Source organism: Scyliorhinus canicula, chromosome 1 (assembly GCF_902713615.1).
Source record: "Scyliorhinus canicula chromosome 1, sScyCan1.1, whole genome shotgun sequence".
Classification (NCBI taxonomy): Eukaryota; Metazoa; Chordata; class Chondrichthyes; order Carcharhiniformes; family Scyliorhinidae; genus Scyliorhinus; species Scyliorhinus canicula.
Window position 1 is genome coordinate 192,792,173 of NC_052146.1, and position 26,235 is coordinate 192,818,407.

Below are 26,235 nucleotides of genomic sequence, written 5' to 3' on the forward strand. Positions count from 1 at the left end.
TCAGTTGATAGTACTGTCCCCTCTCAATCAGAAGGTTGTGGGTTCAGGTCTCCATGACATGAGCTCGCTAAATGTAAGTTGTTATCAAAGCCACGTCCGCCTTCAAGCTCCTCTTTTTCCCTCTCTCTCTCCCTCCCCATCTCTCTCTCCCCTCGGCCTGCGCCCACCAAATCAGGTTTTAGAACCAACTACAACAATTCCACATCGTGAAGTTTTGCATTCATTTGACTAATACAAGTCATGCATTTTGGGGGGGCTGGCATCAATCTTCCTTCTAATTTTCCTTTGTGTGTGGCCTGGTTATTTAACTGTATGGTACTTTTTGCATGGTGCTGGCCGCGCAACTTAGTTCTTTTTTTTTTCTGGGAGATGTTGCACATAGTTTACTGTCTTGGAATTAGAAGGAATGTTTGAAATGTCCACTGTAGATGGGTGTTAATGGCAGTACTATGTGTCACTGTTGGTTTTTAATAGTACACTTTCTCTTCTGCCCCTACTCCACAGGGAACCCCTGTGTTTGTGCATGCTGGACCTTTTGCGAATATTGCACATGGCAGTTCTTCGGTTCTAGCTGACAAATTGGCACTGAAGCTTGTTGGCAAGAATGGGTTTGTGGGTAAGTAGACTGCTGTATCAGGATCTGTAAGGACATGAATGGATTAGGTGAGTGGGCAAAATTGTGGTCGATAAAAGTTCAGTATGGGAAAGTGTACCATCATCCACTTTGGACCACCAAAGATGGATCCAGATTATTCTCTAAAAACTGCAGCAGAGCAGGAGGTTTTAGGGCTGCAAGTACATAAATCGGTGAAATCTAGTGGGGCAAGTACAAAAAATAATACTGTAATGAAGCGTTCGCTTTCATTTCTAGAGCGCTGCGATACAAAAGGATAGAAATTATGCTGTAGTTACATCAAAGTCTGATTACATCACATCTGGAGTTGGCTTCCAGTCTCAGTATCACACCTCTGGAAGAATTTACTGACCTTGCTGAGGGTGCAGTGCAAATTCACTGGAATTATAGCATGGCTTAAAGCAGGGGTGGGCAAACTACGGCCCGCGGGCCGCATGCGGCCCGCCAAAGGTATTTCTGCGGCCCACCAAGTCATTAAAAAAAAAAAATTTTTTTAAATTTTTTTTTTTAAATTTTTTTTTAAGGTTAATGGGGGGGGGGGGGGGGGGGGGGGCTGTTGGGTTACTTACTGGTATAGGGTGGATACGTTGACTTGAGTAGGGTGATCATTGCTCGGCACAACATCGAGGGCCGAAGGGCCTGTTCTGTGCTGTACTGTTCTATGTTCTATATGAGGCGCCCAGAATCATAACCGGGTGAAGTAATTATTTTACTTAATATACTATGCGGCCCTTTGTGAATTGTGAATTTCTGAATGTGGCCCTTGCACGGAAAAGTTTGCCCACCCCTGGCTTAAAGGGTTATGTTATGAGGGTAGGTGGCATAGACTACACTTGTATTCCTTTGAGTATAGCATTAAGAGTTCATTTAAGATGATCAAATTCTTTGATAGTTTCTTTCCATCTGCCTCATTTCCTCGGGTGGGCAAGTTTAGAACAAGGTGGTATAATAACCGCAGAATTAGAGCTAGGCTGTTCAGGACTGATGTCAGGAAACATTTTTTCACACAAAGGGTCGTGGAAATCCAGAACTCTCAAAGGTAAAGAGGATGATGGAATCAAGGCAGATAGAGTTCAGATCAAGATTAGTTCTGCTCTAGTTTCCCCCCAAACAATTCCGGAATGTGATGGAATACTCTCCACTTGCCTGGATGAGTGCCATTTCCACACTCAAAAGAAGCATGATTCCATCCAAGTCAAAGCACTTCACACCAGAACCAACTCTTCCTCCCACTTTGCTTAACAGCTGTATGAATGTATCTTCATCAGATAGACTGCAGCTGTTCAAGAAGTTGGTTCGCAACCACCTTCTAAAGGGAAATTAGTGATGGGCAACAAATACTAGTCTTGCCAGAAATGCCCACACCCTGTGACTGAAGAAATAAAAGTAATATATATTTTTGTGTTTGTTGTGTAAAAGGTATTGCCGGATGCTGGAGAAAACCTGTCTGCTCTTTCAATAATGCCATTGGATCTTTTGCATCCACCTTTGAGAGCAGAGTTTAGTGTCTCTTCCAAAGATGGATTTATGTCCTCATTCACTCCTTTTAAAGTATTTATTTTAATTCATTCATGGGACGAGGCAAGGCCAGTATTCATTGTCCATCCCTAATGTGCTCCTTGCATATGGTATTAAGAAGGCTACTGGAATGCTATCCTTTATTGCAAGAGGAATCAAACATAGAAGTGAGGATGTTATACTTCAGTTATACAGGACATTGGTGAGACCACACCTTAAATATTGTGTGCAAGTTTTGGTCTCCATATTTAAGAAATGATGTAAATATATCGGATGCAGTTCAGAGGGGGTTAACTAGATTGATACTTTTGACTGAGTGTGTTGTCTTAGAACATAGAACAGTACAGCACAGAACAGGCCCTTCGGCCCTCGATGTTGTGCCGAACAATGATCACCCTAGTCAAACCCACGTATCCACCCTATACCCGTAACCCAACAACCCCCCCAACCTTACTTTTTAGGACACTACGGGCAATTTAGCATGGCCAATCCACCTAACCCGCACATCTTTGGACTGTGGGAGGAAACCGGAGCACCCGGAGGAAACCCACGCACACGCGGGGAGGATGTGCGGACTCCGCACAGACAGTGAACAGCCGGGAATCGAACCTGGGACCCTGGAGCTGTGAAGCATTTATGCTAACCACCATGCTACCGTGCTGCCCTTATTAGGAAAGTTTTGATAGACGCTGTTTGTTACCACTTAAAACAAGTGGAGGCAGGTGGAGTGCGGTAATGAAGGTGACGATAGAAGTATGTAAGATCCTGAACGATCTTGACGAGGTGAACATGGAAAGGATGTTTGCCATTTGATTTGATTTGATTTATTGTCACATGTACCGAAGTACAGTGAAAAGTATTTTTCTGCAGCCGAGGAATGTACACAGTACATACATAGTAGACCCAAGAATAATCAACAGGGAACATTGACAAATAGTACATCGACAAAACAGTGATTGGTTACAGTGCGGAACAAGGGGCCAAACAAAGCAAATACATGAGCAAGAGCAGCATAGGGCGTCGTGAATAGTGTTCTTACAGGGAACAGATCAGTCCGAGGGGGGTCATTGAGGAGTCCTGTAGCTGTGGGGAAGAAGCTGTTCCTATGTCTGGATGTGCGAGTCTTCAGACTTCTGTACCTTCTGCCTGATGGAAGGGTCTGGAAGAAGGCAATGACTGGGTGGGAGGGGTCTCTGATAATGGTGTCTGCCTTCCTGAGGCAGCGAGAGGTGTATTCAGAATCAATGTGGGGGTGGCGAATTTGTGTGATGCGTTGGGCTGAGTTCACCACAGTCTGCAGTTTCCTGCGATCTTGGACTGAGCAGTTGCCATACCAGGCTGTGATGCAGCCGGATAGGATGCTCTCTATCCCACATCTGTAGAGGTTTGTGAGAGTCGATGCAGACAAGCCAAATTTCTTTAGCTTCCGCAGGAAGTAGAGACGTGGTTGGGCTTTCTTGACTGTTGCATCAACGTGAGTGGACCAGACGGACTGTTGGTGTTGGTGAACCCAGAGGAACCTAAAGCTATCGATCATCTCCACTTCGGAGCCATTAATGCAGACAGTGTGTGTGTCGTGCTGCGCTTCTTGAAGTCGATAATCAGTTTCTTGGTCTTTCCAACATTTAGAGAGAGGTTGTTTTCGGTACACCATTCAACCAAGTGATTTATCTCCCTCCTGTAGTCTGATTCATCGTTATTTGAGATGCGGCCCATCACAATCGTATGATCCGCAAACATATAGATTGAGTTGGAGTTAAATGTTTCCACAGGGGGCAGCACGGTGGCACAGTGGTTAGCATTGCTGCCTACAGCGCTGAGGACCTGGGTTCGAATCCCGGCCCTGGGTCACTGTCCGTGTGGAGTTTGCACGTTCTCCCCGTGTCTGCGTGGGTTTCACCCCCACAACCCAAAGATGTGCAGGATAGGTAGATTGGCCACTCTAAATTGCCCCTTAATTGGAAAAAATAATTGGGTACTCTAAATTTTTTTTTAAATGTTACCACAGTAATGGGTGTATAGGGAGTACAGTAGTGGACTGAGCACACATCCTTGCAGGGCTACAGTGTTGAGGACTATTATGGAGGAGGTGCTGTTGCCTATCCTGACAGATTGCGGTCTGTTGGTGAGGAAGTCGAGGATCCAGCTGCACAGGGAGAGGTCAAGTCCAAGATTACAGAGTTTGGTTGTTAGTCTTGTTGTGATAATGGTGTTGAAGGCGGAGCTGTAATCTATGAACAGCAGTTTTACATCAGTGTCCTTGTTGTTGAGGTGTTCGAGTGTTGATTGCAGAGCCAGTGAGATGGCGTCTGCTGTGGACCGGTTGCGGTGATAGGCAAACTGCAATGCATCGAGACCGTCTGGGAAGCTGGCAGTGATGCGCCTCATGACTAGCCGCTCGAAGCATTTCATGATAACAGACTTTAGAGCCACCGGTCGGTAGTCGTTGGGACAGGCTCCCTTGTTTTTCTTTGGTACTGGTATTATTGGTGGCCTTCTTGAAGGAGGTGGTGACTTCAGAGCGGAGAAGTGAGGTGGTGAAGATATCTGCGCAGGCTCCGAGTGCTCGCCCAGGGACTCTGCCGGGGCCCGTTGCTTTCCTCCGATTCCCTTTCAAGAAGGCAGCTCATGCCTCTGGCTTTAATAGTGGGTATGGGTATGTCCAGGGCTGTTGGAGTGGGTGGCACTGATACATTGGCTGACTGCTCAAAGCAGGCATAGAACTTGTTCAGATCATTGGGTAGGGATGCTCCAGCCCCAGATATTCCACCTGCCTTTATAGCCTGTGACCTTGTGTAGGCCCTGTGATAGTCATAGTGGGTTAGTGTGGTTGGCCTGGAACTCTAGTTTGATGCGGTCGTGTCTTTTTGCATCCCTGATGGCTTTCCGTACAGGTATATAGATCAGGGCCGTCAGACTTGAACGCCTCCGTCCGGAACTTTAGCAGGGAGTGAATATTCTGGTTGAGCCAGGGTTTCCGATTGGCGAAATACCCGTATGGTCTTCTTCGGTACACAGTCCTCGGCACGCTTACTGATGAAGTCTGTGACAGTGGTTGTGTCCTCGTCCAGGTTAGCTGCCGCGGCCTTGAATATGGACCAATCCACAGTCTCCAAGCAGTCGCGGAGGATGTCCTCAGATTCCTTGGACCAGCACTGCACGGTTTTCTTGACTGGCTCAGCACGCTTGAGTGGCTGTTTGTAAGCCGGATGGAGTTGTAGGCTCCTTTTGATGCTCGTGTAGCAGTGGTCCAGGGTGTTTGCACCTCTGGTGGAGCAGGAGATATGTTGATGGAGTTTGGGTAGGACCTTCCTGAGATTGGCCTGGTTGAATTGGGGCACTGTTTTAAAATTAGGGGTTGCCCTTTCAAGTCAGAGGGTGAGAAAGCTTTTCGGAGGGTTGGGCAAGTTTGGAACACTCTGCCTCAGAGGTGTATATGGTAACTTGTGGGTTGATCCAGAAGATGTGGGCAGGGTTCTCAATGAGTACTTTGTCTCTATCTTCACTGAGGAGAGGAATGATTCAGACATTCTAGTTAAAGAGGAGGAGTATGAAATATTCGATACAATGAGCATAGTGAGAGAGGCAGTACTAGAGGGACTGGCATCCTTGAAGGTGGATAAATAACTAGGACCAGATGGATTGTATCCCTGGCTGTTGTAGGAAGTCAGCAAGGAAAGCTTTTCTGAGGAGCATTTTTCAATCCTCATTTAGATACAGGTTGAGGTACGAGAGGAGTGGCGGTCTGCGGATGTACCAATTTTAAAAACGGCTGCAAGGGATCAACCAGAAAAGGGATCAACTAGGTCGGTCAGTCTGACTTCAATGGTGGGCAAATTATTGGAAACAATTTTGAGACAGGCATGGATTGATCAGCGATAGTAAACATGGTTTTCTTAGGCGAAGATCATATCTTTCTAACTTAATAGAACTTTTTGAGGTAGTAACAAGGAGGGTTGATGAGGGTAGTGCAGTGGATTTTGCCTGCATGGATTTCAGTAAGGCGTTTGACAAGGTTCCACATAGGAGACTGATAGAAAAGTGAGATCTGAAGGCTGGTGGCAGGAAACAAAGAAATTTAAATGCAATTTCCAGTGGTGTTCCACAGGGCTCAAGTGTTGAGGCCTTTACTGTTTGTTGTATACATATGTTAGTGATTTAAACTTGTGTGGTTGACACAATTGGCAATATGAAAATGACACAATTGACTGTGTAGTTCAGTGTTCTTCAAACTTTTTTTCCCGGGGACCCATTTTTTACCAACCGGCCAAACTTCGGGACCCACGCCGGCCGAGCTTCGCGACCCACGCCGACCGACCTGCGTGACCCACCATTTTCTCTTACCTTGTTTGCTGCTGACAAAAATGGAGGAAATGGTTTTGGGTCCCTTTGGCCCTCGTACACGCTCCTCCAATGGAACCTGTTGGATGAAGGTGAAGCCTTCCCGTGTCGGAAAGTATGGAGTCTCCATCTGTCCAAAGTTCAGAATTTTTTTCCTGTAAAATTTTATGAAATAAACCCCCCCCCCGAACTTGTAAAAAAATAAAATGAGTGAAATGAATGAAACCCCCCCGAACTTATTTTTAAAAAATGAAATGAATAAAATAAATGAATAAAAACCACTACAAAACTTGTAAAGCAAAAAACTTCAACCGTTAAAAAAAAAACATAGCAGCCGCACTGCGCATGCGTGCATGATTTGCGCATGCGCGCCGATCATCATGCGCAATGCGGCTAATTTTGTTTTTACCTGTTCGCGGAATGCGATCATCGTGCGCGCATGCGCAATGCGGCCAAATTTGTTTTTTAACAAGTTCCCGGCCGCTTGCAGCCGCCGTTTTGAAAAGCCGGCTGCTCCGCGGCCCACCCGCGTGTCGCGCCCCCAACTTTGAAGAACACTGGTGTAGTTGATAATGAAGAAAATAGCTGTCAACTGCAGAATGAATTCAATCTAGAAAAGTGCGAAGTAATGCATTTGGGGAGGGCAAACAAAGCAAGGGAATACTCGATAAGCGGGGAGATATTGAGAGCGGTTGAGGAAGTGAGAGACCTTGGAGTGCATGTCCACAGGTCCCTGAAGGTGGCTGGACAGGTGGTCAAGAAAGATTATGGAATTACTTCCTTTATTGGGTGAGGTATTGAATACAAAAGCAGGGATATAATAGTGGAACTATATAAAATGCTGGTTAGGCCACAGCTGGAGTTTGTGTACATTTCTGGTATAGGAAGGACAAAAACGGACGAGTTGCAGAGGAGATTTACAAGCATGTTGCCAGGGCTCAAATTCATAATTACATAGGCTAGGGTTGTTTTCTTAGAATAAAAGAGGTGACCTAATTGAGGTACACAAGATTATGAGGGGCCAAGACAGGAAAGACTTGTTTCCCAAGCTGAGGGGTGAATTAATAGGGGGCATAGATTATTTCTGCACAGTAACCTTTCTTTCAAGACAGTGGAAGGAGGGTTGTTGAATATTTTTAAGCTGGGGCTAGATATTTTTTTAAGGTATATATAATTATAACTTTTCCCCAAAGAAGTCGATAAACGGTTGCCACCTCCGGGCGAACCCTAACATCAATCCTCTCCAAGCGAACGTAATGTTCTCAAGCCTGAGAAACCCGGCCATGTCATTGACCTATATCCCGATTTTGGGGGTTCCGATACTCCACGCCAAAACAATCCGGGCTACCAGGGTGGCAAAGGCCAGCACATCAGCTTCTCTCCCCCCTGGACTCGCATGTCTTCCGGCACACCAAAAATTGCCGCCTCTGGACTCTGAACCACCTTTACCTTCAATACCGTTGACAGGACATCGGCAAATCCCTGTCAAAACCGCCTAAGCCTCGGACATGCCCAAAACATGTGGATAGGTTTGCAGGCTCTCCCGCACTCCACCCCTTCAAAGAACGTGCTCATGTGGGCCACAGTCACATGAGGCCGCTCCCACACCGACCCCTCCCCCACTACTCGCTTCCCGACCAATGCTATGTTCGCCACCTAATAATAGTTCCTGAAATTTGGTAGGGACAGGCCCCCACACCAGCAGCATTTTCTTTACCCATGGGGTCTTACCTGCCCACACAGACCCAGAGATCACCGCATTCACTTTCTTAAAGAAAGCCTTGGGGATAAAAATAGGGAGGCACTGGAATACGAACAAAAATTCAGAGAACCATCATCTTCACCGTCTGCACCCTCCACGCCAGTGACAATGGGAGCATGTCCCACCTTCTGCAGTCCCCCTGCTCCACCAACCAAGCTAAATTCAGCTTGTGCAGCTGCTCCCACTCCCGCACCACCTGGATACCCAAATACACAAACTCCCCCCACCACCTTGTACGGCATCTCACCCATCTCCTTGTCCTCTCACCTGAATTGCAAAGACTTCGCTCTCGCCCATATTCAATTTGTACCCAGAAAGCTGGCTGAATTCTCCTAGGATCCCCATAATCTCACCAATCGCCCCCCAACGGGTCAGAAATATACAAAAGTAGTTTGTCCGCATATAGTGAGACCCTGTGCTCCATCCCCCAAACCCCAAATACTATCCCCTGCCAGTCCTTCAACGCTCTCAGCGCCATCGCCAGTGGCTCTATCGCCAAGGCAAACAACAATGGGGAGAGGGGACATCCCTGACTCGTCCCCCGGTGCAGCCTAAAATAATCCGAGCTCACTCGGTTCGTCCGCACACGCGCCACCAGTGCCTGGTACAGCAGCCAGACCCAGTCCACAAAACCCTGCCCAAACCTTAACCGCCCCAGGACTTCCCACAGATACTCCCACCCCACCCAATCAAAGGCCTTCTCCGCATCCATGGTGACCATCACCCTTCCCTCGGAGGGCATCATAATCACATTTAGCAGCCTTCTAATATGCTAAGTGCCTCCCCGTCACAAACCCCGTCTAGTCCTCCCCTATCACCCCTGGCACACAATCCTCCATTCTCGAGGCCAAGATCTTGGCCATTAGTTTGGCATCTACATTTAGAAGGGAGATTGACCTGTACGACCCACATTGTTCCGGGTCCTTATCCCGCTTCAGGAAGAGAGAAATCGAGGCCTGTGACATCATCGGAGAGAGTACCCCACACTCCCTGGCCTCATTAAACGCCCTTACCAGCAGGGGCCCAGCACTCCTGAAAACTGCTTAGAAAACACCACTGGGTACCCTTCCGAGCCTGGGGCCTTGCCCAACTGCATCGCCTCCAGGCCCTCCACTTTCGGAAACTCCAATCCCTCCAAATCTTCCTCATTCCCTCCACCCCAGCTGGAGGTTCTGACTCCTATAACCTGCTGTAAAAGTCCCTAGACACCACCCCCACCGGGTCCAAGATGGTATTTCTCCCTCCCTTTTCCTTACCTGGTGTGCTAGTATCCTGCTAGCCTTCTCCCCATATTCATACACCGCCGCTTTCGCCTTTCTCAACTGCCCCACTGACTTCCCTGTAGATAGCAACCCAAATTCCATCTACAGCTTTTACCGCTCCTTCAACAACCCCGCCTCCGAGTACCTCCTGTTGACCTAGAGAATCTCGTTCACTAACCTATCCATCTTCGCCCGCTCCGCTTTCTCCCTGTGTGTCCGTATTGAAATAAACTCCCCTCTCAACACTGCTGTCAACGCTTCCCATACCGTAGCTGCCGAGATCTCCCCGTATCGTTTATCTCCACATACCTCCGAATGGCCTCCCTTACACGTGCGCACACCTCCCCCGCTAAAAGCCCTACATCTTTTTTAAAATAATAACAGCATTTTTAAAAATAATATTTTATTAACTGGGAGGACCCTAACATTGACCCTCTTAAGGCAAACTTTATTTTCTCAAGACTGAGAAACCCAGAAATGTCACTAACTCGGGTCTCTACGCTCGGGGGCTTCAAGTCGCTTCACATTAATAAGATCCGTCTCTGGGCTACCAGGGAGGCAAAGGCAAGGACGTCGGCCTCTTTCGCCCCCTGAACCCCGGGATCATAGAATTTTATCATAGATTTTACAGTGCAGAAGGAGTCCATTCGGCCCATCGAGTCTGCACCGGCCCTTACAAAGAGCACCCTACTCAAGCCCACATATCTATCCTATCCCTGTAACCCAGGAACACCCAATTAACCTTTTTGAACACTAAGGGCAATTTATCATGGCCAATCCACCTAACCCGCACATCTTTGGACTGTGGGAGGAAACCGGAGCACCCGGAGGAAACCCACACAGACACTGGGAGAACGTACAGACTCTGCACAGACAGTGACCCAGCGGGGATCGAACCTGGGACCCTGGAGCTGTGAAGCAATTGTGCTAACCACTATGCTACCATGCTGCCCGATAATCTTTTGACACCCCAAAGATCTCTACCATCAGACTTGGCACCACCCGTGTTTTTAACACTGTGGACATTGCCTTAGCAAAACCCTGCCAAAACCCTCTAAGCTTCGGGCATGCATGCCCAAAACATGTGGACATGATTTGATGGGCTTCCCGCGCACCTCGCACACTTATCCTCTACCCCGAAAAACTTGCTCATCCTAGCCACTGTCATGTGTGCTAGGTGGACTACCTTAAATTGTATGGATCTACCTGCCCGCCCCCGGCCAACCTCCATAAACCTCTTTAATTCCTTCGCAGCTGCCGACACCGTCCCTGTCATCGAACTCGACCGATCCAGCCTTGGACCTATAACCGTATTAAGGTCTTGCCCCCCCCCATAATAAGCTGATGTGAGTCCAGATCAGGCACCTTCTCCAATACCTGCTTCATGAACTCTGCATCGTCCCAGTTCGATGCATAAATGTTCACCAGCACCACCGGCATCCCCACCACCGACATCCCCTCCGACTTTCTGCTCACCGTAACGTATTCTCCCGCCACTATATTTTCCACTTCGAACGCCACCCGCTTATTAATGAGAATCGCCACCACCTTGAACATCTGCGTCCGCTCCCTCACTGTCCTCCAGCAGGCCAACGATCCTAATGTTCTGTCTGCGTGATTTATTTTCCAGATCCTCCACTTTCTCCAGCAGCCTTTGTTGATCTCTCATGAACCCCATCTCTGCAGCCATCGAGGCAAGTTGCTCTTCATGCTTCCCCACCGCCTCCTCCACTTTTTGGATTGCCTAGCCCTGGGCTCTAACCTCATCTCTATGCGGTCGATCCCCGCCTTTATTGGATCCACCACCCTGGCCAGGTCCTCCAAGTTCTCTTTCCTCTGCTGGGCAAACTTCTCTTTGAGGAAGCTCACTAGCTGATCTGTCGACCACTGGGCCGACAAGCTCGGACTTTGACCCTCCGCCAACTTCCCCTGTGTCGACGGCTCCACATCAGCTTTCAGCAATTGTTCCCTCCTTTTTCGGTCACTTCAGGTCCACAAATCCATACACCGGTGGGATACTCTCTTCTTCCACCTCTCCTGCACCTTTTACAATCAATCGGCTCCACCGTTAGCCGGGGGAAAGGTCCAAAAAGTCGACCACAAGCGGGAGCCACCAAATGTGCGATCACTCCATGGGTGCCACCGGAGGTCCGATGGATTCTTGTTGAGCAAGTGAATTAAATGTTATTGGGTAGGTGAAAATTTGAAATTCGGAACACAAAACTGTTCAGGCATAATCCTATTGAATGGTTGAACAGGCTCAAGGGGCCAAATGGCCTACTTCTGCTCCTATTTCTTATGTATATCAACCTGGAGAGTGGAGCAGATTAATTTTTAAAATGTTTTGCCTTTTCCACTGCAACCCATAAATTACATAATTTTAATCACTAAAATTCACCAAAAAATGATTTGCTTTTCTCTGAGTAAAGTCGCCATTGTCCCAGATGACCATAGGCTGCTATCTCCTTTAGGGGAGAGCTGACTGGTGGTGATTTAAACTAAGGATCACCACACCTCGGGCAAAGGTCAAGGCTGAGAAGGCAGGGCCTTCATGAATAACCCCAGCTGGTACGGGAATTGAACCCACCCTGTTGGCCTCACTCGACATCGCAAACCAGCCGTCCAGCCAACTAACCTTGTTCTGAACACTGGCTCTCTGTTAGATAATAGTGTCTGCTCATATTCTGTAGATTAATAGCCCAAAAGAGAAAGGGAAACACCAGCTGTGGTAGGAACATCCCAGATAAAGTCATGGCGAGTTCACGCTGTCCTTCAGCTTTAAGGGAAATAATTTCCAACGCTGGGCGGATGTCAGTATGCTGATGTTTCAAGGGGAGCTGGCCAAAGGTTTATTCCTGTCAACGCATAGCCTTATAAAATAAATCAGCGAGCTTAGCTCTCACAGTAGCTGTTGCTCTTTGAATATCTGAGTTTGATGGAGACCCACAGTCTGTTGATGGGCAAATATTTGCAAGGGCTATCACTCAATCATTAAAGGAGTTGCATAATTCTAATATTGCACCCACTCAGCAAGAGTTTTATAAAAGCTAATGGCAAGGCAGTGAGCAGATCTTGACGTCAGCTGTGGCTCACTTAGTAGCATTCGCATCTAAGTCAGCAAATTGTGAATTCAAGCCCCACCCCAGAGACTTGAACACTTAGTTCAAGCCAACAATCTTTGTGCAGTACTAAAGGCCTGTTGCACTGCCCAAGATGTTGGGCGGGAATTTCTGGCTGCCGGTGGGGTTTTCCGGTCCCTCTGAAGTTGACCCCCACAGCAGATTCCCGGCGACAGAATAGGTGTGCAACACAAAACGCGGGGCAGGTAGCTCCCTGAAAATCCAGCCTGCTGACTTTCTGATATGATAAATTGAGCCCTTATCTACCCCTTGAATTAGATGTAAAATATCCTAAGATGCTATTGGAAGCACAGCATGGGGGTTCTCCTGGTGTCCTGGTCACAATTTATCCCTGGACCACAAAAATACAACTTAATTGATCAGTTATCTCATTGCAGTTTGTGGGAGCTTGCTGTGCACAAATTGGCTGCCACCACTCTCATACTACATGACTACTTCATTGGCTATGAAGTGCATTGGGGCCTTTTGACATGAAAGGTGCTATACAAGTGGAAGTATGTTCTTCTTTGAAGAGCAAATCATCAAGGAATAAAGAATATCTCTTTGTTGTTTTGTTAGATATGCCAGCAATTGAACTTTGGCTTCAGAGTTCACCGAGCAGCTGGTTGTATTTTGAATTGGGTTCCTGAGGTTTGGGATGGGGAGTTAATGCAGGTTTGCTTTGTTCCAGCTGGGCCTGTGCACCCATTTCCTTGGAAATCGCACAATTCGGACCAATCTTATTGTTCTTGCATCGAATACCGTCCATCCTGCCTCATTTTTCTTGAATGTTTTTTCCATTGATTTCCTCTATTTAGAAAAGTAAATAAATAATCGTGAAAAGCTTTCTTATTAGCCCGTGACAAATGCACCAAAGTGGATCTGTTTAATTGCAGCAAATCCTGTTGTTGGAAGTGATGTCATTATATATCTGTTCCTTTTAACCTGCCAGTTGTACATTGGATTTCTGTGCTCATTGCCAAGAGTGCATTAAAAAAAAAATCCATGTCATGAAGTACATGGCACTGTTCTGTTACAACATTTCTTTGCTTTGTTTGTACTAATTGGTGGGATTCCTTTGTGTGATATCCTTTTTATTGATTTAACTACTTTTACATAAGTGATCAACTGAATAAATTGTTGTGGTGGTATGGATATGAGCACTGCCATTGGTGCAGAGCACGGGCTTCCCATTGGCTCTGGCTGGTCATGTGCCTCGTCCGATTGGTTGGGACTAGTCATGTGACTGCTCTCCAATTGGTCGAGAGGCAAGTAGGCCCCAGCCTCCGAGGCGGGGTAGAAGTACCCAGAGTTCCCGCGGTCGGCCATTCTCTGTAGTCGACCACCGGGCTAACAACTAGCTGATTAAAGCCACAGTTCGGGTCCTAAATGTGTCTTGAGTCGAATTGATGGTACATCAATTGTCTTTAGTTGTTTCACACTACACCTTTTTAGAAATGTATCTTCTTTCCAACAAAACAGGCCATACATAGTGCAGCACTTGGAAATATCTGTTTTGCCAATGCTCTAAAAAGAGAAGTTGCATTTAAAAAATGTTTTTATCATACTTTTTTTCTTTTTATACACAACAAAAAAATAAACATAAGCAAATTTATACTTAACAGTTACCGTTTACAATTTACAAGTGCCCAGCGTTTGTATTAGCCTCCTAACCCCAATTCTCCCTACTTCCCAAGACCCCCTCCCCTTCTTGCTATTTGGCGATTTTTCTTTGTTTACTGGTTCATCAGTCCTGTACATATTGGGGTAGCATAGTGGTACATATGTTACATCTTGGTAGGTTGTTCTTATTTAGTTGTTTGTATTTACCATCCTTCAGCACCCCGTGTGAGGTGTGGTTGGTTGCTGTGCCTCCCTATTCTCTCCACCTCTCCTTTTTCGTTGGTGTCGTAAGTAGCATTTATATAGCATCTTACTTGGGACGGCAGGGTGGCACAATGGTTATCACTGCTGCCTTACAGCGCAAAGAACCTGGATTTGATTCTAGCTTTGGCTGATTGTCTGTTTGGAGTTTGCACGTTCTCCCCATATCTGCATGGATTTCCTCTGGGTGCTCCGGTTTCCTCCCACAGCCGAAAGATGTGCAGTTTAGGTGGATTGCCTCTGATCAAAGTGTGGATTATAGTGGGCCTAGGTAGAGTACTCTTTCGGAGGGTCAGTGCAGACTCGATGGGTCGACTGGTATCGTTCTGCATTGTAGGGATTCTACGGAACCTCAGGATGTCTCCAGTGTCTGTCTATCTCTGCCGTAAAAATATTTAATGACCCCCACCCTCTGAGACGGAGTTCCAAGGTTGCGCAACCTTCAGAGTAAATAATTCTCCTTAGCTCTGTCCTAAAACAGCGAGCCATAATTTTAAAACAGCGTCTCCAGTTCTGGACTCACCCACAAGAGGAACCATCCTTCCTGCATCCACCTTGTCGAGACCATTCAGTATCTTGTATACCTCAAATCAAGACATGCCTAACTCTTCTAAACTCCAGTGAAATCAAACCCAGTTTGACCAACCTTTCCTTGTATTACAATCTGCTCAATCCAGGTATTGATCAAATAAACCTCCCCTGAACCACCTCCAACGCATTTACATCCTTCCTTTAAATAAGGAAACCAAAATTGCAGGTAGAATTCAAAATGTGGTCTCACCAATCTCTTTACTTTTATAAAAGCAAATTAATGTGGATGCTGGAATCTGAAATGAAAGAGAAAATGCTAGAAAATCTCAGTAGGTGTGGCAGCATCTGTAGGGAGAGAAAAGAGCTGACGTTTCGAGTCTGATGACTCTTTGTCAAAGCTAACAGACAGAGAAAGTGGAAAATATTTATACTGTGGAGTGAGAATGAAAGATGAGTCATAGCCACAGAAACCCAGGGAAACCGGGTGCTAATGGCCACAGAAACCATGGGAACAGTGCTGATGGCAGTCCCCAGAGAGAACAAAAGGTGTGGAAGGTCAAACAGAAGAGAAACTAACAGCAGAGGCTAAACTGTGACAGATGGAGATGTGGGGGGAGGGGAAGGGGGAAGCAAAGTGGAGAAGGGGTAAGGAAAGGTGGATAAGATGGGGGGGGGGTGGGGGGGATTAAATATAAATTAAGAAAGACAAGAAAGAAATGGTAAGAGGCAGTTGAAATGAAATGGGATGAAAACAAATGGGTCATCTGAAGTTGTTGAATTCGATGTTGAGACCGGAAGGCTGTCGCACTGGAACATTACAGCAGGCCAAGGAGAGAAATGTGGGCATGGGAGCAGGATCTTTTGTTAAAATGGTAAGCAACAGGAAGGCCGGGTCCTGAATGCGCACAGACCGAAGGTGCTCTGCAATGCGATCACCCAGTCTGCGTTTGGTCTCTCTGATATAGAGGAGACCACATTGGGAGCAGTGAATGCAATAGACCAAATTGGAAGAGGTGCAAGTGGAACGCTGCTTAACTTGGAATGAGTGTTTTGGGCCTGGGATGTTAAGCATGGAAGAGGTAAAGGGCAGGTCCTGGACCTTCCCGTTGTTTACCATTTTAACAAATGCTACCATGCCCACATGTCTGTACTTGGCCTGCTGCAATGTTCCAGTGAAGCTCAATGCAAACTGGAGGAACAACATCTCATCTTCCAATCCGGTCTTGACATCGAATTCAACTTCAGATGATTAACTCTATCCCACCTCAACCCATTTGTTTTCATCCCATTTCATTTCAACTGTCTCTTACCATTTCTTTCTTTCTTAATATATATTTAACCCCCCCCCCCCCCCCCCAATCTTATCCACCTTTCCTTACCCTTTCTCCACTTTGCTTCCCCATACCCCACATCTTCATCTGTTACAGTTTACCCTCTGCTGTTAGTTTCTCTTCTGTTTGGCCTTTCACACCTTTTGTTCTCCCTGGGGACTGCCTTTAGCACTTGGTTTCTGTGGCCAGTAGCACCCCGTTTCCCTGTGTTCTATGGCTATGACTCATCTTTCATTCTCACTCCACAGTATACATGTTTCCCACTTTGTCTGTCAGCTTTGACAGAGTCGTTGGACTCAAAACATTAGGTCTTTTCTCTCCCTACAGATGCTGCCAGACCTGCTGAGATTTTCCAGCATTTTTTTCTTTCGTCTTTACTTTTATGTTTGATTCCTCTCATAATAAAGGATAGCATTTCATTAGCCTTCTTAATTGCTCTCAGACTTTACGTACGAGCTTTTCATGACTCATGCACGAGAACACCCCAATCCCTCTGAATTCTGAAGCCATTCTCCATTGAAGTAATATTTTGTCTTTTTATTCTTCCTGCCAATGACCTCCTTAATACCGATTCTTTTTTTAAATGAATTTATCACACCCAATGATTTATTTTTCCAATTAAGGGGCAATTTAGCGTGGCCAATTCATCTACCCTGCATTTGGGTTGTGTAAGTGAGACCCACTCAGACAGAATATGCAAACTCCACATGGACAGTGATTGAACCCGGGCCCGCAGCACCATGAGGCAGCAGTACTAACCACTGCGCCACCGTGCTGCCTTTTAATGATCGGTTCTAACATCTTCCCTGTGACCGATGTCAAGCTAATTGACCTATTGTTTTCTACCTCCCTCCCTTCTTAAACAGAGGGGATATATTTGCTACTTTCTAGTCTGATGGAACTATTCCTGAATCTAGCAGATTTTAGAAATTTAACTTCAATGCACCTATTACCTCATTAGTCACCTCTTTTAAGACTGCAGGACAAAATCCATCAGGACCCACAATCTTGTTAGGCTGCAGCTCCATTAGTTTGCTCAGTATTGTTTCCCTAGTGATTGTAATTTCACCAAGTTCCTCTCACTTCTGTATCATGGTTTACAGCTATTACTGTAATTTTTTATTATTTATTTTCAATTAAGGGGCAATTTAGTGTGGCCAATCCACCTACCCTGCATATCTTTGGGTTGTGGGGGTGAGACCCATGCAGATAAGGGGAGAATATGCAAACTCGACACGGACAGTGACCCGGGCCAAGATTGAACCGGCGTTCTTGGCGCCATGAAGCAGCAGTGCTGACTGCTACTGCTATTACTGTAATGTTATTTTCTATAGTGGTGACAAAAGCAAAATATTTGTTCATTTCATCTGCCATTTCCTTGTTATTTACTATTAACCCCGTTCTCGCTCTAGAGAAACAGCACTCCCTTTAATTTGTCTTTTTCTTTTTAAATACCTGTAGAAACTCTTGTATTATGTTTTTACATTTCTGGCTCGCTTCCTCTCATACTCATAATTCCATTCTCCTGATTAACCTTTCATTCATTCTCTGCTGTTCCTTATGTTCTGACTAATCATCTGACCTGGCACTCTCCAGTTCACTTCAGCTAGCTCAACTTTTGTACCTACACAGTTGCCCTTATTAAATTTAAAATGCTAATCTTAGACCTGTTCTTCTCGCTTTCAAACTGGATGTAAAATTCAAACATGTGGTGCTTGCTGCTACCTAGGGGTGCCTTTTCTCTCAGGTCATTAATTAAATCTGTCACATTGCACAGTACCAAGTCTAATATAACCTCTCTGGTTGGTCCCAGAATTTGCATGCTCTAAGAGACTATCTAAAAAGCATTCTATTAACTCCTCATTCAAGCTGCTAATACAAACCTGATATTTCCAGGTTATATGCAGATTCAAATCACCCATGATTATTGCAATCCATTTATCACAAGCACCCAATATTTTGTCTTGCATACTTTTTTGCTACTTTGTTTCCTGTTATGGGGCCTGTAGACCACTCCCATTGGTGACCTCTTTTCTCCTGCTATTCCTCATCTCAACCCAAACTGATTTTATATCATCTCCTGAACCAAGGTCGTCTCTAACTATTGCACCAATGCCATCCTTGATTAACAATACTACTCCTTCACCGTTGCCTGGATTCCTGTTCTTGAATATCATATCCCCCATAATATTTAAAATCCAATCCATGTCATCCTGCAGCCATGTCTCCCTAATGGCTATCAGATCGTATTTATTATTTTTTTATTTGTTCAAGGGATGTGGATCTCGCTGGCTGGGCCAGCATTTGTTGCACTCCCTTAATTGCCCTTAAACTGAGTGGTTTGCTAGGCATTTTCAGAGGACATTTCGGAGTCAAACACATTGTGGATCTGAAGTCACATGTAGGCCAGACCAGGTATCGATGGCAGATTTCCTTCCCCGAAGGACATGAGTGAACCAGATGTTTCTTTATAACAATTGACAATAGTTTTCATGGTCATCATTGGATGGTTAATTCCAGATTTTTAAAACAATTTCACATTTTACCATCTGCCATGGTGGGATTTGAACCCAGGTCCCCAGAGAATAACCCTGGGTCTCTGGATAATGTCCAGTGACAATACCACTGCGCCACCACCTCCTCTTATTTATTTCAGTGTGTTATCAATTCATTTACTTTTCAGATACAAGGCCTTTAATTTTGTCTTTTTACTATCTTTGTAATATTTAGTCTTGACTGTTGATGAATTCTTAGGATTTTTCTCTGCCACCTACTGCCATTCTCTGACCCTTATTTCCCATATTACTATTTTGTTATCCAAGAGAATGTACAAGCGCTACAGACACTCGCCCTAGACCGGAATTGAACCCGAGTCCCTGGTACTGTGAGGCAGCAGTTCTAACCACAGTGCACCGTGCTGTCCCTCCTTTATTCTTTTCCTTGATCTGTTACATCTATCGAAGCTTGAGTCCTTACTCACCTTGTTTAGTTAAAAGCCCTCTCTACTTCCTGAGATATCTAGCTTGTTAAAACACTTATCCCAGTCCCAGGTGTAGACTGTCCAGCGGTACAGCAATCACTTTCCCAGTACTGATGCCAGTGCCCCACAAACTGGAACCCACTTCTCCCACACCAGTCTTTGAGCCAAGCATTCGGTTCCCTATTCTTATTTGCTTTATGCCAATTTGCGCGTGGCTCTGGTAACAATCCAGAGAGTACTACATTTTGAAGTTGTGCTTAATTTGGTGTATACCTCCTCATACTGCCTATGCAGTGCCTATGTCATTGGTACCTACGTGGACCATGACAACTGGCTCCTTCCCCCTCCAACTGTAAATTCCTCTCCTGCACTGGGCCGGCAACACAGCCGTCTGGAATCTTTCTCGTTTCTGCAGAGAATAATGCCAATCCCCCTCGCTACTCTCCACTATTAGCACTATGTTCCTTTTGCTTCTCCTGCTTGAACGGCTTTCTGTACCATGATGTCATGGCTCATCCACCTTGCAGACCTCACTTTTGTCCTTGCAGGTTGACAGTTGCAAAATCCGAGGCTCATCCACAACTGTCTGCTTGGTCCCTTTATTCACTCATGGCCACATCCTCCTGTCGCTCACCACTGTCCAAAACAGACAACACTATTCTGAGGTGTGACTATCTTCTGGTACAAAGTGTGCAGGTATTTCTCCTCCTCCCTTATGTTGTGGAGTGTCTGCAGTTTCAAAGAAGCAATCTGATTTACGATGGCTATTGCAAGGAAAATGTAAGCGTGATAAAGCTGGGCACATTGAATGAGTGGAATCTATCTAATGCTATAAAATCATCTTGATACCAAGTTAACTTGATGTGTCATTTCATGGTGACAACTCGTTCAAAGGATGTGCCATTTAACAGGGTCAGCTATCCTTACTCTAGAGGTGTGTCTGTAGTTAGTCTTCAATGTGCAACTATTCTGGTTAACCATGACTGTATTTGAGCTGTTGAGTAAATATTGTTGCTGAAGGGCATGGAACTTCAATACTGCTGTTTTCTGCCGTGATTCTTCGAAAAAAGTGTAAAACTTCGAAATTTTCTTTGCCCCCTGCTCTGGTCTAAAAGTGGAAATTTGCACAGGGCCGAAATATGTGTGCTGGCTGTTCCAAAAGGAGTCCTGCGATAGATATGCCCTGCATCCTTGGGAGCAGTAACTGCCAGGAGGTTAAGAATCATACCTGTGCACAGGAAAGGGAATTCTCCTTTGATCAGGAATCAGAAAGGAATCTCACCCCCTCCACCTTTAACGTGCTTGTGCACAAAACAAGTGTACATACAAAGCTAAACATTTCTCCAGGTCTCTATGCTCCACCCAGATCCTTCTTTTTGTAACATTCTGCAACCTTACAACTCACTAATGCCTCTGCTGTACTCCATTTCTTGTGCTCCATTTCTGCCACTTCCCAACTCAGTTGCACCAGTGGAGCCATTCCTTCAATTGTCTACGCCCTAACTACCTCCTTAAACCTTTGGCCTCTTTCCCCTCCCTCCTCACCTCTTTAACTGAAGTTTTTCTCAGCAGCCCTAATATCTGCTTATGTGACTTGGTGTCAAATTTTGTCTAATAACATTCCTAAAACGCATCTTGGGATGCTTCATTATGGCAATGTTGTTATTTTGGCTATTAACGGAGAAAGATTACAAAGAGAATTCACCCAGGAAGAAGCTAAGTAGAACTGATCAGATTCTGTTGTATCTTCTTGCATCCTCTAGTCATCACGATTCAATCTTAGCAACTGTTCCCCTGGAGATTCAAAATTCCAGTTACACTTGTGTCATCAACAAAAGGAATGGGTGGGGTTGTTGTGATGTGATAGTAATTGGAGTTTGCACCAAATAACAAGCCATTGATATCTGAATGTCAAATACTGACTTCTGCTCCCTTGCATTCAAATTAATCACTCAACCCTGTGAGAAAACTGGGAACTCTCCTTGTCTCAAATAAAATTAGAGGTGATGTAAAAATAGTGAAGCTTTGTGGTCTTTGGTAACTTGTTCTTGAAATTAAAACCCAACGCAGCTGTGTGCACAAGTGTACTTATTGATGATTGTGTACACAAGTGGCGTTTACTCTTAATTCCAAATTTGTTTAATTCAAGATGTTCATTAAATCATTTTTAGCATTGAATTCACATTTGGGTGTTTACATTGTTCGGTGAAAATGGTAATATGGGACTTCTGATGCCGACTGGTAGGAGTAGGTCACACATAAGCTAGCTCCCACTATGACCGTTTGATTTTTGAACTTTTTAACCCGGTACCTGGGGATTTTGGTACCAAAACCGGCCCATTGTATGGGAGAAGTAATTTGTCAGAGAAAACATGTAGAAATCTATGAAGAAAGTTGGTGGCTGGAAGATTACTGGGTAATCCTTTGAAGCCCGCGAAGCTCAGCAGGAGGGACAGCGGTAGCGGACCAAGCCTAGAGTGTGGCTGGTCATATCACAGTGGAAATGCTGACTGAGGTGATGGTGTAGGGGGTTGAAAAACAGCTTGCAAAGTATTTTGAGGAGCAGGGCAGGGTGACGATTGAATCCCTTAAACAGTCAATTGAGGAGGCACTTGTCCCGATCCGGGAGAAGCTGGAAAACCCCTCGAGGCAGTGAAGGAACATAAGAGAGGTGCTGAAGGGTGTGGAGGTGTTCTTGTCGCGGCATGGGGATCTAATCACCTCGTTGGAAGCTGACATGTTGCTGGCGGAGGAGAGGAACAAGACTGAGGGCAAATTGGATGACTTGGAGAACAGGTTGAGGAGACTGAACCTCAAAATTGGGGGGGGGGGGGGGGGTTCCAGAAGGGATGGAGGGAGCGAAGCTGACTGAGTTTTTTTCTCAGATGTTTGCCAAACTTTTTGGGAGGAGGGGTGGGGGAATTGTCCCCTCTAGAGTTGGATTGGGTCCACCAAGTAGTCCGGCGAAAGCTTTGGGGAATGAGCCACTGTGGGTGGTGATTATTGGATTGCACATTTTCCAGGAGAAGGAGCAGGTTCTGCAATGGGCCATATTGAATCAGGATTCAATGGGAAGGAAACATCAGGATATAATAATCTTTATTATGTCACAAGTAGGCTTACATTAACATTGCAATGCAATTACTGTGAAAATCCCCTAGTCGCCTGTTCGGGTACACAGAGATAATTCAATGTCCAATTCACCGAACAAGCACATCTTTCGGGATTTGTGGGGGGAAACCAGAGGAAACCCACGTAAACACGGCAGAACGTGCAGACTCCACACAAACAGTGACCCAATCCGGGAATCAAACCGAGGTCCCTGGCGCTGTGAAACAAAGTGCTAACCACTGTGCTACCGTGACACCCATATCAAGATATAGGAGTGGAGTTGGCAAAGCGGCATGTGATTTTAATATGGCGAAGACGGTGCTTTTCAGGAGTGGAGTCATGTTTGGAGTGGTGTACCTGGTGGCTGAGAGTGACTTTTTGGTCCCAAAGATCGTTTTTTCTATACGTAGGAGGAGACAAAGGCTTTTGTCAAGGGGCATGGGGGAATCTGACTGGGACTAAGGGCTTTTCTTTGTCTCATCTTGGGGGCAGAGTGGTGGATGTCTTGGGTAGGTCCTGGGCCCGGGCCTACCAGAGGTGGCAAGTTTTGTCTTCTATCATTGGGAATTGGTTATAGTCAGTGGGTCGGGGTGTGTGTTTGCATTTACAGTGCAAAACACATGAATTGTCAGGCTATATCATGTGCATTGACATAATTGGATTTGTTTATTGTCACATGTACTGAGATACAGTGAAAAGTATTTTTCTGCGAGCAGCTCAAACAGATCATTAAATACATGAAAATAAAATACATAATAGGGCAACACAAGGTACACAATGTAAATACATAGACACCGGCATCGGGTGAAGCATACAGGAGTGTAGTATTAATCAGGTCAGTCCATAAGAGGGTTGTTTAGGAGTCTGGTAACAGTGGGGAAGAAGCTAATTTCTATAAGTTTAAATGATGTGTGCCTATTTGTTGATGAGTGTATATTCGCACATCCATGTATCTGTATAGTTATTTTATATGGTGTAGGCGTTATGAGAAGTAACATTGACTGGTGATAAAAATTTGAGCTGATAAGAGAAAGCCAATATGGGTTTGTAAAGGGTAGCTCATGTCTCTCAAATCAAATTAAATTATTTGAGGCTGTATCTAAAGTAGTAGAGAGGGAGATATCTATGGTCTCAAAAGGTAGACTTCTATAAGGTATTTGATAATGTTCCACAGAAGGCAGTGTTAGCTAGCTAAGATCTATGTCAGGGACATTGATTCAATGGAAAGTAGGAATAATGGGTAGAGAAACAACGAGTGGTGTCTCACAAGGATCTGTGTTGATGCCTCCAGCTAGTCAATATTTTCAATAACGACTTGGAGCTATATATCCCAAGTTTGTGATGGCATAAAGATTGATGACATTGTAATTAGTGTAGACATAACCAGAAAATTACAAAGATATGTCGGTAGATTAAGTGACTTGTTAAAACTGTGATTAATTAATTTCAGCACAAATGTGAGATCATTCATTTTAGATCAAAAAGGATAGAACTGATTATTGTTTAAATAGTGAAAAACCAAGAACAGTGGTGATCTAGACCAATTCAGGGCTTATGTACATGGATCACTAAAATGTAGTAGTTGAAGACAAAGGGTAATCAAAAAGCCTTCAGAGGGAGGGATCACGTGATGAGGGCAGAAAAAGCAGTGTTGTTGCGAGCTCTAGCTCCGCTTATCTTTCAATCTTCATTTTTATGCTCGTGCACATCCCTTTTATGTATTTTTTGGTTTACGTGGCTTCTACAATGTGCAAGATTTGTTCGTCAATGTTTCAGTACTTTTAGTTGAGACAATATGTTTTCATCTCCATTGATTTGTGGCGGCTGGAGGGAGATGTGGGGACTTGTCTTTGGCCTATTTGAGAAGTTTCCTATCCTGACGATACAATGCACACCACCGGATGATGGCTGCTAACAATGAAGTCAATCTGTCTGATAGTCTTGGCTCTGCGGTGCAGGATGTTGAAGCCCAGTTTCAAGAGTTGTGAAGTGTCTTTAAAGGGAGGTGGCAGTGCACAAGGGGAAGGAGAGGAGAGGTGTCATGTCCTGTACGGGACTGAATTCCACTGGCTTAGCTTCGGAGGGGTGCCAGGACTGGGGTGTCACAGGTCACAGGAGTCCTTGAAGCCAGTTCTCCTGTCTTCCTTTCTTTGGTGCTCTGCTAGGCCAGCTCAGCATTGCGATCAGTATTCTGTTGCTCATCGGACAGTGGTACCTCCCCTGGTGTCGTGGGGAGTCGGTGTGGGTAGGTCCACATTCGGAGATGTGAAGATGGGGGAATGGTCAGAAAGTTGTGTACAGTAGTTTCCTTATTCTTTTCGTCATGGAAGGGATCCCCTTGGTCAGTTGACTGGTACTTGTCAAGTCGTAATATCTTAGGAAGTGATTTGTCGCTCAGAGGGATTTGTTCTGACGATTCGTGTTCTCCCTAACTCTTCTTCTGACTTTGAGAGATAATGGGGGCATTGCTTCAACTTCTCTCTTAGTATTGGTGCCTGTGCAGGCTGGCTGTGATGGTGTTGAATGGTGAGGCTTTGTGACATGAACATTCAGACAGATCTACGTTGGCTTTTGAATAGCCCAGTCCTTTTTCAAGTGATCCTGGTTGGGAGGTTCCAGTGTAGACAGGTCGGCCCTCCCTCCCAGGGCACTCTCTAGTCGGGTGATCTCTCTGACGACCCTTTCATCCTGCAGTGGGTTTCCTGCTGTTTTATGATTTGGACCAGTTTATATTCCTTTTGCTTCTTGGCCCCACAATATTTTGTCTTCTTGAGGGTGGTGCTGGTGGTCCAGTGATCTGTTTTGCTCTTTGATTTGGGACTGGGAGGTGGGATTATGGGAGTTCGGGTTCTTGCTGTTGGCTCTTGTTCTTGCACTTTTACTACTTCTATGGGAGATCGTAGGCTGAGTGTTGAGGTTTGGTTGTGCCCAGTCCTCTTTGTCTTAGTCATTTTGCTCCCTAAAAACCAGTACTTGCTAGCTCAAATAATTTTAAAGCTCAGATCAATTGATTATTTTTATATACCCTGGCTTATGGAGTCAAGGCAGCTGGATGAAGTTTTATCATCATCTTTATTGTCACAAGTAGGCAATGAAGTTACTGTGACAAGCCCCTAGTTGCCACACTCCACGCCTGTTTGGGTACACAGAGGGAGAATTCAGAATGTCCAAATTACCTAACAGCATGTATTTCGGGACTTGTGGGGGGAAACCGGAGCAGCCGGAGGAAACCCACGCAGACACTGGGAGAACGTGCAGACTCTGCACAGTGACCCAAGCCGGGAATCGAACCTGGGACCCTGGTGCTGTGAAGCAATAGTACTACCCACTGAGCTACCTTGTGATATGGGTCAAATACGATCTCACTGAATGGCTGTGGTTGTAATTGTCGTGTGACACATTTAGGAATTGGTAATGGCAGCATATGCAAAAACTAAGGACCTAATGTGTGTCTTTACAAGTGGAGACTGCGTAATGACATCACCTGGTGTTGTTGTTCCCTGCTCTGTAAGCCCTCAGCATCTTGCTGTTCCCATATCTGGAGGCACATAAATTAACATAATTGTAAGTCTGCATATGGAAAGTGAATGAGGAAAAAACCAAGTGGGAAATGTAGACTGCAACGATCAGCCGCCATGATCTAATTAAAGGCAGAACCGGCTTAATGGGCTGAATAGCCTAGTCCTGTTCCTATGATGGGAATTAAACAAAGAAACGTAATTTTTTGTTGATTTGGAAGCCTTTCTGGTAAATTGTTGAGTT

At 45.4% G+C, this 26,235-nt stretch overlaps 1 protein-coding gene across 2 annotated transcripts in view; it reads left to right on the forward strand.

The window, feature by feature from the left end:
* mthfd1l (methylenetetrahydrofolate dehydrogenase (NADP+ dependent) 1 like) overlaps positions 1-26,235 on the forward strand; it is a 218,083-nt gene that overhangs the window by 96,626 nt on the left and 95,222 nt on the right. For both annotated transcript variants that reach the window (XM_038805377.1, XM_038805387.1), the window contains exon 20: positions 505-616. In XM_038805377.1, coding sequence (XP_038661305.1) covers positions 505-616 — 112 coding nt within the window. The remainder of the gene's footprint in view (positions 1-504; positions 617-26,235) is intronic.